The sequence below is a fragment of the Trachymyrmex septentrionalis genome, unplaced genomic scaffold, assembly GCF_001594115.1.
Source record: "Trachymyrmex septentrionalis isolate Tsep2-gDNA-1 unplaced genomic scaffold, Tsep1.0 scaffold1, whole genome shotgun sequence".
In the NCBI taxonomy this organism is placed as follows: Eukaryota; Metazoa; Arthropoda; class Insecta; order Hymenoptera; family Formicidae; genus Trachymyrmex; species Trachymyrmex septentrionalis.
This window is the reverse complement of record NW_017304123.1, coordinates 837738-850492: the sequence shown is the minus strand read 5'-3', so window position 1 is coordinate 850492 and position 12755 is coordinate 837738. Positions and strand designations below refer to the sequence as shown.

Here is a 12755-nt window from a genome sequence, read left to right as displayed (position 1 = left end):
ATAAACTTAAAAAATGTGATAAGCTTTTAAAAGTAGAGATTTCAAGCTTTAAAACCCTTTTTTTAAATTTGAATTTCATTCATTATTGACGAAGATATTGTATATACAACTTTGAGCTAAAAAATACGCGATGACTTTTTACTACACCTAATATTTACTGTATCACAAAATAAGAACATCTATTTGTTATATTAAGTTGCTATTTTTTAAATTATTGTAAATATATCAAACGTGTGCATTCAGGAATTTCTAAATTCTACATCATATATGTAAACATAAATATCTTTTTTAATTCTCACGAAAAAATAAAACTAAAAATATTCTTATGTGTTATATTAAATATGTGATATTTATTTTAGAATATTTATATTAGAATATTTTTATTTCTTTATGAAAATTGAAAAAATACTTATGTTCACGTATAGTAAAAATTTACAAGTTCCCGAATGCATATTTGATAAATTTTTGATAATTTTAAAAATAGCAACTTAATATCACAAATATATGTTCTTGTTTTATGGTACAATATACATTAGAGAAATAATTAAATACGTACATAATAATTGAGATATTCAATGAAGTACTAAATATTTAATCATCAATTTTGACATTGATACATGTTGATATTATACAGTTAGATCCAAAAGTCCCGGAACGGCTAATTATCTTAGAAAGAAATTGATTTATTGGAAAAATGTTTAAGATAAAGTTGTAGGGTTTAGAAAGATCTATTTACTGGTTTTATTACTTTGATTTTGCATCGCTAATGGTCAAGTCAGGTCAAGATTACATTAATTTTTAATGGAATGTCCTATTATTTATTCCAGGAATCTGATAGCTGGTGCAGCTCTAACAAGGAGTAAAATGATCTAACTGTTTTATTTATATAGTAGAGAGCGCCTTTAGAATCGATTAAAATTGGAAGTTTCGAACAATATAATATTCTTGGTTTATGAATTTAATTAATTTCAAATGTGCGTCGAAATGTTCGGATACAATTGCGAGTATATATAATCCTCCCTTTATTTCAAATAAGATATTTTAGTTTTATTTATAATGTGAGAAATGATTAAAGACAAAATCAAGCTTATATTATAGACAACGCGCGTTTTAATACATTTTATTGAATGATATATTTTATCCGGGATTAGATTAGATAAAATCTTTAGTCGCGGATGACATAAAGTATGTTTGTAGATCATATTTTTCTTTTAATTAACTCATCAAAGTATTTTTAGTCAGTGTGAGTCTATCAGAACTTTAATAACGCCGCACCTCTCACACAATAGGTGTAATTAGCTCGTTACGCTCCTAGAAATTAAATTTAATTTCCAGGAGCGTATAACGCAGTTCAAAAATAAAATTGTCCATCTGAGTTACAAACTCCAATAATTTGCTTAATATTTTTCTAATCGTATGAGTCATTGCAGTATTATCAAATTTTACAAATTTACGAAGAAGAAATAATTATACTACGTATTTATTTTGCTTTCCTTCGTGCAGAGAAAGGTTTTCTTCAAGATTCAAAGAAATATTTCTTTGCTGTACGATTAAAGAAAACAATTTCTTTGATTTAAATATTATTTTTTAAAATTAAATAAAAAAATTTATTTGATTTAAAGAAATTATGTTTAAATATCAAAGAAATGTTTTTCTTTAACCTTATATAGCAAAGAAACATTTCTTTGAATCGAACCTTTCTCTGGGTGTTTGTAGAATCTACAAGTTTAAATGAAATTTGATAAAATTGATTTTTTTCAATTTCACGTGAGTAATTGTCGCAACTTACTTTTCATTTGTACACTGTTGAATATGGAAAGTGGTCTTTCATTTCGAAGATACAATTGCACTTCCGCCGCTCCGTAAATCGTCGTAAACGTGCGCGATTAGTGCAATTAGCTCTCACGTCGATCCGCTCTGAATTACCGGGGTCAACGAACGCGGATAGGCGCACGTTAATTAGTTCCACGAAATATATATTCCGTGCCCCGTGGCTTCAACAACGTGTTGTTTCAACGACGAAATCTATCGACGAAAACATAAGCTTAAGCTCGCGACAAGTATTCGCACGAAACTCCGATGTTATTTACGGAGACAGATAATCGCGCGGCCTGTTCGTAATTGACGTTTCTCAGCTGAAGTCCGTAAATCTCTCGGTATCCCCGATTAAACAGCTTTCGCAGTGTTCTAATGAGCCACGCTAATGATCATTATGCGATCAACAACGAGGTAATTAATGGTATTTTTATAAATTGTGCGTGTATGTGTTTTGCAATTATTAATAGACATTATTATGGCGCTTTTATTTATTATTAATTATGTTTTTTCCTTAAACTTTTGAATATTATTAATGTATTTTATATATATTAATAAAATCTGAAAAATATATTCGAACATAATTAATATATATATTGTATTATATTTTTTTATATGATTTTATCAAATAGCTATCAAATAGAATTACATGAAATTAATTCAAAGCTCCAATGAATAACAATTTGAAGTATTGTATGTAATTGTTATCCGAGTCTATAGCTAGTTGACGTGCGCTAATTTTCAAGTCATTATCTCATATAAATAATATAAACAATATTTACCTGTTATTCTAAAATTGTAATATATTTTGCTATCAAATAGAGTTATACGAAATTATAATATATTTCGATTTATTACTAGGAAGAGTTACTTTTATTGGTTTCATAGAGCATTGTATATAATTGAAAAACTTAGAAGAGGGGAAATAATTTTTTTCAACGATTTCATCGATCCGACATTTTTTTCGTTAATACGTCGTAAATCGTAAGCGTGCAATTTTTCGCAATTATGATTTTCCCGGTTATTCGCGCGTTACTATTCATTGCTATTGTGACGGTTTTTAAGCTATCTGATTAATATTTAATTTACCATGAACGCTCTCAAATCGTTAATTAGCTCCGCGAAATGAAGCACCGCCGATTCCGTTCTTCAAAGGTTCGCTAGCCGCCGCGGCATATCGTCGCGTTGCGGAAACTATAGTTTACGATCAACAGGTGGTTATAACGAATATCATATTCGCGACGTTATATCGGGGCCCCTTAATCACAAGCTCCTTCGCGCTTCGTGGCCAGAATTATGAAAACTGGATAACTCGCGCGATAAATTCGCGGATTCACGGACGAATTTTTTGAAACTCGCACTTCCTCTTCGCCGCGAGTATTTTTAATCGCGGGAAAAAGTATCGGAAGCGCGCGAGTGCGCTTGCGATTAAATAAATATATCGAGTCTCTTCTACATCGAGCGAAATGTAGATATTGCACAAACGAGGGTTGCGTCTTCATGACTTAATTATGCTTTTTGCGACCTTAATTGCTTTCAACAAACTGTTTCGGATTCTGCTTTGTAACTCGTAGCACTTTCCATACATTGATTGGGACGTATTGACAAAGAATTGGACGCGCGCGATTAATTAAATAAAAAGGCAGGTAAAAGCGATATTAATTATCCGAGCATTACATATAACCAGTGTTGGATATCTAGATACATGTATCTAGACTTTGTGTATCTAATCTATATCTGAGATACATTCAAATTCGAGTATTTGTATCTAGATGAAAAACAGCGTCTGAACTGATTTTCAGACGCATTTTTCAGATTTCCTCAACATTATCATAATTTTATGCGTGATTGTCGATTGATTCCATTTCGCAGAAAAAAAAAGTAGCCTTGCTGTTGCAAAATTCTACGTATTTGCTCCTTCCTTTAGTTCCTCACAGGATCTAAATGCACATCAGTCGAATTAAAGAATTTTACAGTTACGTAGCTGCTTTTTCCGCTGGACGCAGCCAGTGATCTTAGATTGTAAAATTTCTAACGCATGTGTAGTTAAGCTGGAAAACACAATGCTTGAAGCATTTTTAATTTGTAAAACTATGATAAATACAATAAATGAATAACACCGTCTTATAATTCTTATCCTAAATCGTTTTATGATAATTATAAGTTTTTTTTTTTTCAATTATATCTACATAAATAAATGAATGATTATCTATATGAATTATCTATATGAATATGATTCATTTGATAACTAATACATTTTTCTACACATTACCATTATTACAATAAAATTAATTTAAGACTATCTGAAATGTATCCGAAGATACTTTCCAAGTATCTGATATCTGTACCTACATACATCTTAATATGTGTATCTATATCTGTATTTAGATAAATTTTCGTATATGTAACTGTATCTATATCTAGATAAATCTTAAGAGTATCTTACCCACCACTGCACGTAACGATCAAATTCTTATAGCGATAAAGTACACGCAATATTTCAATAATGAGATCTCTCGTCAATCTTTTCAATGAATTGACTCATCTTGTGACTCGACTATACTCGACGATCGATTAGGAGTTCATCTTGCGAACTACCTGTTTGGACGGAACGTCGGTCGAGAATGCGATCTTCATATTTGCATACGGCGGCATTCGAAATTAAAATACCGATCTGCCTTTCCACGTGCAAATATTTTTAATTACACACTTATACTCTCTGTCCTACTTAAAACCACACCTACATCTGCTCACACGCACCTACACGCGCGATATAAATTATGCATCGGCCAATCGCGCTCGTTAATGCTCGTAAAATAACCAAATCAAATTTGCATAGCATGGATTTCTAATTGTATTCCTAATTGTGCACTGAGAAAAATTTCTGATGGAAAATGCAAGTGAACAAGAATATTCTTATATTATATTAATCAGAATTTTGGTTATCTGAATTGGAATTATAATAGATTCAACGAGAAAACTTTGATTTGTCGATTTTCAATAAAAATTCCAATTAACGCAACTGGACTTTTTTTCTAGTGTAGTTTCTTATTTTCTTAACTTAAAAAGATCGAACTATGAATTTTATAAATTTATTCGAGATTTTTGTGTGATGGAAATCTGACATCTATGAGCGTAATTAAAATACTTACACGACTGAAATTAATAAAATTTAACAAATGTTATATGTCATAAAAGAAATATAAACTCTTTTGGGCATAACTTATCATTAAGTTTTACATAAACGTTAAAAAAGCTTTTCGTTTATAGAACGAAACACTGCATTTAGGAAACTATAATTCAAACAAGTATCTACGAATCTATTTATCCTACACGATTAAAATATTCTTTCGAATCCTAGAATGACATCAGTTATATAGCCCCGAGATATTGATATTGCTCGCGAATAAAAAAAAAACCAGATTGTATAACGCAGACATTCGCATTCAGGAACGAGCAAGTTACAGCCATCGCGCGTGCCTGTCGCAAATAACATTCGTACCTGTAAATTGTTGTTACGCAATACAATTCGACATTAGACGGGTGACTATCATTTACGGGGACATTATCTATGTGTCGTGCGAGACACGAGTATTTTTGACAAAAAATAGTGGGCCATTAGTCGCTTTTGGATACATTTCGATACGAAGGCGACTTTCGTCGGCCCACAAGTTGCGCAACATCATTATACTAGACGGATTGCGAATTACGTGCGAATGTATAGTGATTTATATTTACGTCGTCGTCTCACGGAGTTATTTTCCGGGTAGCGTAAGATATATACAGGAAAGGTTTCATTTCTCGCATCACCGTACTCGGCTGATACGGTAAACGAAAATGTTCGGCTGGCGTGGTGCGGACTAGAGGCAGGCACATATTTCTCTAGTTGATTAATATCACAGAGGAAGAGAGAGAGAGAGAGAGAGAGAGAGAGATCACGTCAGGTGGAACAAATAGTTCCTTCATGGCGAGGTTTTCGAGAACGAAACGGGAACAAAAGAAATAGCCGGTGAAATTGATGACAGATCGATCGTAGACACCCGATTGCCTCGGTTGTGTCATCAATTTCTTTAGATTCCCCCCAGAACTTGGATCATGGGTCACATTTCGTTATTTTTGGAGAACGTCTGCCACGTATTGATCCGCGTCGTATCGACGACGATCGAACCGTTTGGATTTTCTTTTCAGATGAACTAGAACGAAGAGGAGACGTGAACAGATTGCCTGCGACCTACACCCCTAATGCGTGCGCGTTAACAGTTAATTAATGCTCGATTATTCGGTTCCCGTTATTATTCGCGACTTGAATCACTAAGAGGTAGGGCTGGGGGAAAGAAAAGCGATATGACGCGGTCCCGTTCGTCCTCGTCCTGATTGTACTTAAACTTCGAGAAGAACTCCGAGTACACGCGACTTTCATCAAGGATGCAGAGCGTCTCGACGGAGGGCACCTCACCCGGCGGTCGCCGACTGTCTCGCAGTTTCCACTCCTGCCTTCGCGGAGCCGACCAGGACGACCTTGAATCAGGTATCTAAAATACTGAAGTTGCACGCCGCTCGTTCGCCGTAAGCGAATTAAATCGCGAGTTAAATCGCCGATACAATAATTGCGATGTCGTTGTGTTGTTGAAGGGTGGGGGGGGGGGGTGGGGAGGGGCGGGGATATCTCAGATAGATGTAATGGCAGACGTTTATCGAAAGTTTTAAGTAACGATAAATAGCAGTTTGCGTCACGATCGCGTCGATTTTTGTACGTGAAATTGAAATATCGTGGAAAGTGAGAACGGGTTCGAGAACGTTTACTTCGACAATTCTTTTTATGGTGCCGAGCGATCTGGGGGTGCGTAGGATAATGACGTGCACGATTAATAAATACGTAGGTGAGTCCTACGCGATATCGCGTGCCTACGCTCGTTAAAATCGCACTTTTCCAATGACCGGCGCCTCGCGCGATACGATGGAGAGCTCGAGTAATTTGTCGGGCGATTTAAAAATTGTTCAATTAAACCGTCGGTCTCGTATTTCCTTTCCCAGTCAATCCCATACATTGTCAAATTATTGAATCTCTTTTATTGGATTATCTCCCATATTTAGATCGCGAGGGAAACTTTTCTTTAAACTTAACTTTTCTTTTTCACCTTAATCATTTCTCAATTTATATTCGAATTTTTTGCGTTATGTAATTTTTTTATCTATGTTAATTGTAATATATGTACATTTTTGTGTATTTCAAAGAAATGTGTTGACTCTTACTTTGCCCGACATTTATTTTTATTTATTATGGTTAGAAAGAGTCTTTCTCCTTTGTTTTGTTATTTAACTTAACTTTTCTTTTCTTTTTTTCATTCTCTAATAATACCTATTTATTTTAAATGTACATTTGGATATATAATACATATTTCGATATCAACTGTACCCCCCCCCCTTTTCCGCACGAGTGAATGTAATATTGCAAAACGTTGTTAAATTTGCGAAAAGTCTGGACTCCGGAACGCCGAAACTCCAGACTGCTTTCGAGCAGTCGCGACGATTCGAACCAGACCGTCTGCCGTGTCTGTTCTCTCGCATCGTAAAAGCCGCGGAACGGAAATGCGCATACCGCGATTGATACTAAACAGATGACACGCACTGGCTCGCACGAGTTCACCCATGTGACACGTTACTCACGAGAGTGGGCATGCTCGTGCTGATACTCACGATCACGATCGCACACCACACTCACGTCGGCGACGAGTAAGCGTAAGCGAGGGAGAGACCGCGTTAATATTTACTTTCATACGCAGCCTCCGTTCGCGGCAGTCCATTCCCGACTGTATCGTGTTCACTGTCTCGGACCGGCTGAGAGGACTCTCGGTGTGACTGCCAGTCGATCCGACGTCTCGGATCCTCGACGCGATACTTCGATCGCCGTCGGGAAAAATTCGCCGCGAACGTGAGACGGATAAATGATTAGTGAATACAGTGAGTTAACGTCATTTTTTTTCGCCGTCGTTGTTCTCGATCTTTCGAGATGATCGATTGATTAGAGATCGTTATACGTTCGTAGTAATCATCGATATACATAAGTGATTCTTTCCGAGTTATCTAAATTGACTGTTGTCAATTTTCTTTTTTTTTTTTTAGACCACAATTGTCGAAAAGATAATGACAGTTTCATAAGTTGTGTCGTATCTTCCTTATGGATCTATTCACGCTTTACGCGTCAAAGGAATGGAAGAAAATGTATTAAGCGATTTTGGATGTTTATTTTCGCCAAGTATCTACTTTTTACATGATTATATTTTACATACATACGTTAAGGGTTGTACTAAAAGTGATTTAAAAGACAGTTTTTTATCCTTGGAGGCGATTAATATTTTAAAATTTCCAAATATCAATGGTATATTGTAAAGAATTATACTATTTTTTTCCGTCATTTTCCAATAAACGTACCGCAATGAAATATGATCAAAGCTGGAAGCTGATAACAGTGTACTCGATACGGTATACATGTGACATAACGATATCTCTCAACCAGAACGACGGTGGTAACTTGGACTATGAGCGATATGATTGACTCAATCAGGAGATTATATATGCTATTAAGGCCTAGTTTTACGACGGTTAATTCTTAACCGAGGTTCAACTTGTTTCTCATCTCTTTCCAATTCTCGAATTATAAAGAGACAATGAACCTCGATTAAGAGTTAACCGTGAGTTGTGAAACTGGGCCTAAGTGTAGGTTATGAGTGATTCATATTAGTAACGCGGATTATGACAGTATTCTGCCGGTTAGTGTTTACAACGTATGTTCTCACACTTCTACAAGATGTGTCAAGATGCTTTACTTGCCGCAAATTGTCTCGTCGCTGAGTCATTGTACATAATATACAGTAAGTCAAGTAAGACTCGTGGTCGAGTTCATGTTATTAGCCTTGAGATAGGTTCGAATAGTCTCATACGATATATCTAAACCTTCTGCTTCAATTTTGCTTGTCCTTGACAGTGTTAAGCCAGAATTCCGCGAAAACAGATTCACTATTTTTTTTATCGTCTTTTTCTGTCCACTTTGCATATCGAGCCACGTTCCGGTAAATCATCGACATTTTTTGCCACATTATATCGCTGCACCCACTTCTGTACGAATGATTTCGACTTTTTCACATATTTAGCAGCCGCTAATTGTGACATTTTTGGACCTTTCGAGTGAGCGCAGAGAAACACAACGTGAGGAACACGCTTCATAGCGTGATGAGGATTTGGTACTCATGGCGCTTAATGTGATTCTCTTAAGAAAGTTCAATGACAATTGAATCTTCCTTGATAGTGCATCAAGGATAAAGGTGTCCTCTATGGATTCATGATAGATTTAGGGCGATATCTTTTATTAGCTTTGAGTAAGGCCGGCCACGCTCTTACTTGACTTACTGTATATACATACATGTATGTATATATGTATTTAACAGACGTCACATCATATAATATACGTTGACCGAGGAATGATTAAAGCTTTTGCTCATTGGTCCTATCGATCTTAGTGAATAGGAAGACTTTCTACGAAAATTGTTTTACTATAAGGATTACAGCCAACGTTAGTGTGGTCGTTAATATCAAGAAAGATATTTTCCGCCAACGAGAATTGATAGAAAATCGAAAGATCGCAAGGTGAAAGTTCTTCGAACGTGTAATTTACATCCTCTCAACATTCTTTTAAACTTTGAGAAGAAGTCATCGGTATTTTTTCTTGGCATAATCGATGCTTGATGAAACAGCATCGAAGATACGGCAGGATGAGCCAGCATTCGAATAGCGAAGAATGATGCTAGAATGAACTCTTCAGTCGCACGATGATTCTTAGATAAATGACTTAATAACTCAAGGACGACTCGAACGTTTCGAATAATCTACATCGTGGACATGAGGATCCGCTACGTACCACAGGATATCGGAAACTGCCATAGACGTATGATACTTTTTATTTTTAATTATATAATTATAAGGAACAATATTTTTTTTAATTTTTAATTTATTTTCGATGCACGGATATTTTTTGTAAATTATATTCTATTATATATCCTTACGTTTATAGAAAAGAATATAATTTACAAAGTGTATAATAAACACAGTGTATAATAAACTCAGGAAAAGTAAATCACGATTTTACTTAATGAAATCTTTTAAGCTTTTGTGGGCGCAAAGAAACAATGGGATGTAATTGCAAATATTTAATGTTTAATTGTAAATATACAATTGATTATAAATGCAAATATGTATGTATATTACGCAACGATGCAAAATAGTATCTCGAGCTATTGTATTATAATACATTATTCATTGTGTAATGATTACTTTACATACTGCAATGAAATTCAAGTATAAACTGTTAATAAGTCACATTCTCACGTTTTATGGAACGTTAATTTTCATGTCAATAGGCTCTTTTTTTCTCTGAGTTTTTTTTTCAGTGGGTACTAAATAATAATTTTTTCCATATTTTTGATACATCAAGTTTTAAAAATTTTACAATCAACAATTTCATTACAATATGTGTATCATATCGTATACAATAAATCTCTGTAAGGTCATCGCTCATAAATCTTATGAAAGAAGCTCTTACTGCCAAAAATTGCTTATAAATATTGCTAACAGGTTCAAAGGCAATCGCTTACAATTGATTTACATAGACGCGATTTCTAATTCGTACTCCATTAGACTAGTGATGTTCAACTTGCAGGTCTATGAATTATGTATTTGCGATCTGCCGGCTTATAGCCAAACATATAAAATATTTTTATTGTACAAACATTACTTTAGATACGAAGCGCCATACTGGTCTAAAAGTTAAGACGTTGAACTACTATATATAATATATTCAATCTGAAATATTAATAATCCCCCCAAATTTCCCAAATCTTAAAAAAACTGTAATAAACTTATTGCGAAAAATATTGCCTCGGCCGGGAGTCGAACCCGGATCTCTTGCATTCCGTGCGAGATTGATTGCGTTGAAAGTCCGACAACTATATCGGCATGTAATTATCATTTCTGGAAATTAATTCATTTAAATGAATATATTATATATAGTAGTTCAACATCTTAACGTTTATACCGGTATGAGAGACGGCGTTTCGCATCTAAAGTAATGTTTGTAACATAAACTCGTTTCCAATCATATTATTTTTACTTTATTATAACGAAATAAACATTATGCAAAATTTTGCCTATTTCTGAAAATAGTCCTCTGAAAATGACTTTTCAGAAAAAAAATTGAATATCACTGCGCTAGACAAAGCTCTAACGTGAAGGCTGCTAAATTATTTGATCGTGCAGAATCACATCTGTAGTAGACGCACAAATGAAATGAAAGTTGCACTTCTTAATTTCATTTTTAATTATAATTATAGTTTAACTTTAATTATAATTTTTATAATATTTTTACATCGAGTCCTCTCTTCAATTTTTGTATTTCTTTATCTTTCATTCATTTTTTTGGTGTCTTACATGTCTCTACGTTAACAGTCCCATGTTGTGTCTGTTTCCGAGTCGAGCGTCACCAAGGAAAAAGATGGCCCGTTACACGCGCAATATGTGTTTTGTGCGATGTCTCTTCTGAAGTACCAAACTCGATTCTGGTGCATCGTCTTTCTCAGAGCAAGCCGATAAAAGCGTCTTAAACATATGTTTCATCTCCGCGAAACTCGTATCAAAATGTCGCTTTCGTCAATTAACAAACATTATTTAAATAAGGAAGCAAATCTTCCGCGATTAGCAAATGCGATTTTATTGCTATCATTTTAGTATAAATTGGAAAAACATATGTGTATATATTTTGTATATATTAGATTGACAAAAAAAAATTTTTTTTTTTTAAATTGATCTCTCGACTCAAAATTCATTCCATTTTATGTCAAAAGAACACATCTAAATTTTTATCAAATAATATTAAGATTTAGAGCTAGTGAATAATTTTTAAATTAAAGTTTCGGTTTTTCTTAATACATGTTTGATTTGATGCTGAAATAACTTAATTCAGATTTTAAATACGATATTGTACGTCATTTTGATCGCTGAACGATGCAGTAATTCATTTAACCTTACGATATACGCTTTAAGAAATACAGTCCGATTAATGTGAAAAAATGACCAAATTTCGAATTCAAGGTCGATTTTGGCAAGGTTCTAAGCGTTCAAATGGGTCGTTTCTCTCTCCAAATTGTAGGTTTGTTCATCCAGAACAAGGTCCAGTTGGAATTTTTCCAGGATCTCTTACAAAGCCTATAAAAGTTACATTTAACTGGATTATAATAAAACGTTATTAAGGATGGCAAAAAATTTTTTACATGTTCTATCGCATATCACTTTGTGGTTTTGACATCCTCAAATCAAATGTCTCAATTTGACAATAATAAAAAAACTATTAGAAAATGAAACGAATACATAATAAAAAAATGTACTATAATATATAACATGTAGTTAATTTCAATTAATTAAATTTTTTTTATTTTTTATTACGTACTCATTTTACTTTTTAATAAAGAGTCCCGGGAAAATTCCAACTGGAAATGAGTACATAATGCAAAAAAATATAATTTAATTAATTGAAATAAACTATATGATATGTATTTTAATCGGATCCTGTTCTAGGTGAACAAACCTATTATTTGAGGGAAATATTGAACTTTCAGCATCTATTTGAACGCTTGAAACTTTGCTAAAATCGATCTTGAACTCAAAATTTATCACATTTAAAATCCGGATTAAACCATTTTTCAAATCAAACATGTATTAAGGAAAATCGAAACTTTGATTTAAGAATCGTTTACTAGCAATCTCTAAATCTTAATACTTTTTGATAAAAATTTAGGGATGTTCTTTTGGTATGAAATAAAAACTTTTGAGCTGAGAGGCCGATTAAAAAGAATTTTTTTTTTCTTTGTCAGCTAATATATATGTGTGTTTGT

At 33.8% G+C, this 12755-nt stretch overlaps 1 protein-coding gene across 3 annotated transcripts in view; it reads left to right on the top strand.

The window, feature by feature from the left end:
• Positions 1–12755, top strand: part of LOC108752628 (probable Ras GTPase-activating protein) — a 164583-nt gene that overhangs the window by 25077 nt on the left and 126751 nt on the right. The window contains exon 3 of one of the 3 annotated variants that reach the window (XM_018493799.1): positions 6004–6343. In XM_018493799.1, coding sequence (XP_018349301.1) covers positions 6241–6343 — 103 coding nt within the window. In that variant the 5' untranslated portion in view covers positions 6004–6240. Of the gene's footprint in view, positions 1–6003; positions 6344–7728; positions 7777–9378; positions 9758–12755 lie in introns of those variants that run through there. The other 2 variants (XM_018493885.1, XM_018493726.1) reach the window with 2 other exon arrangements.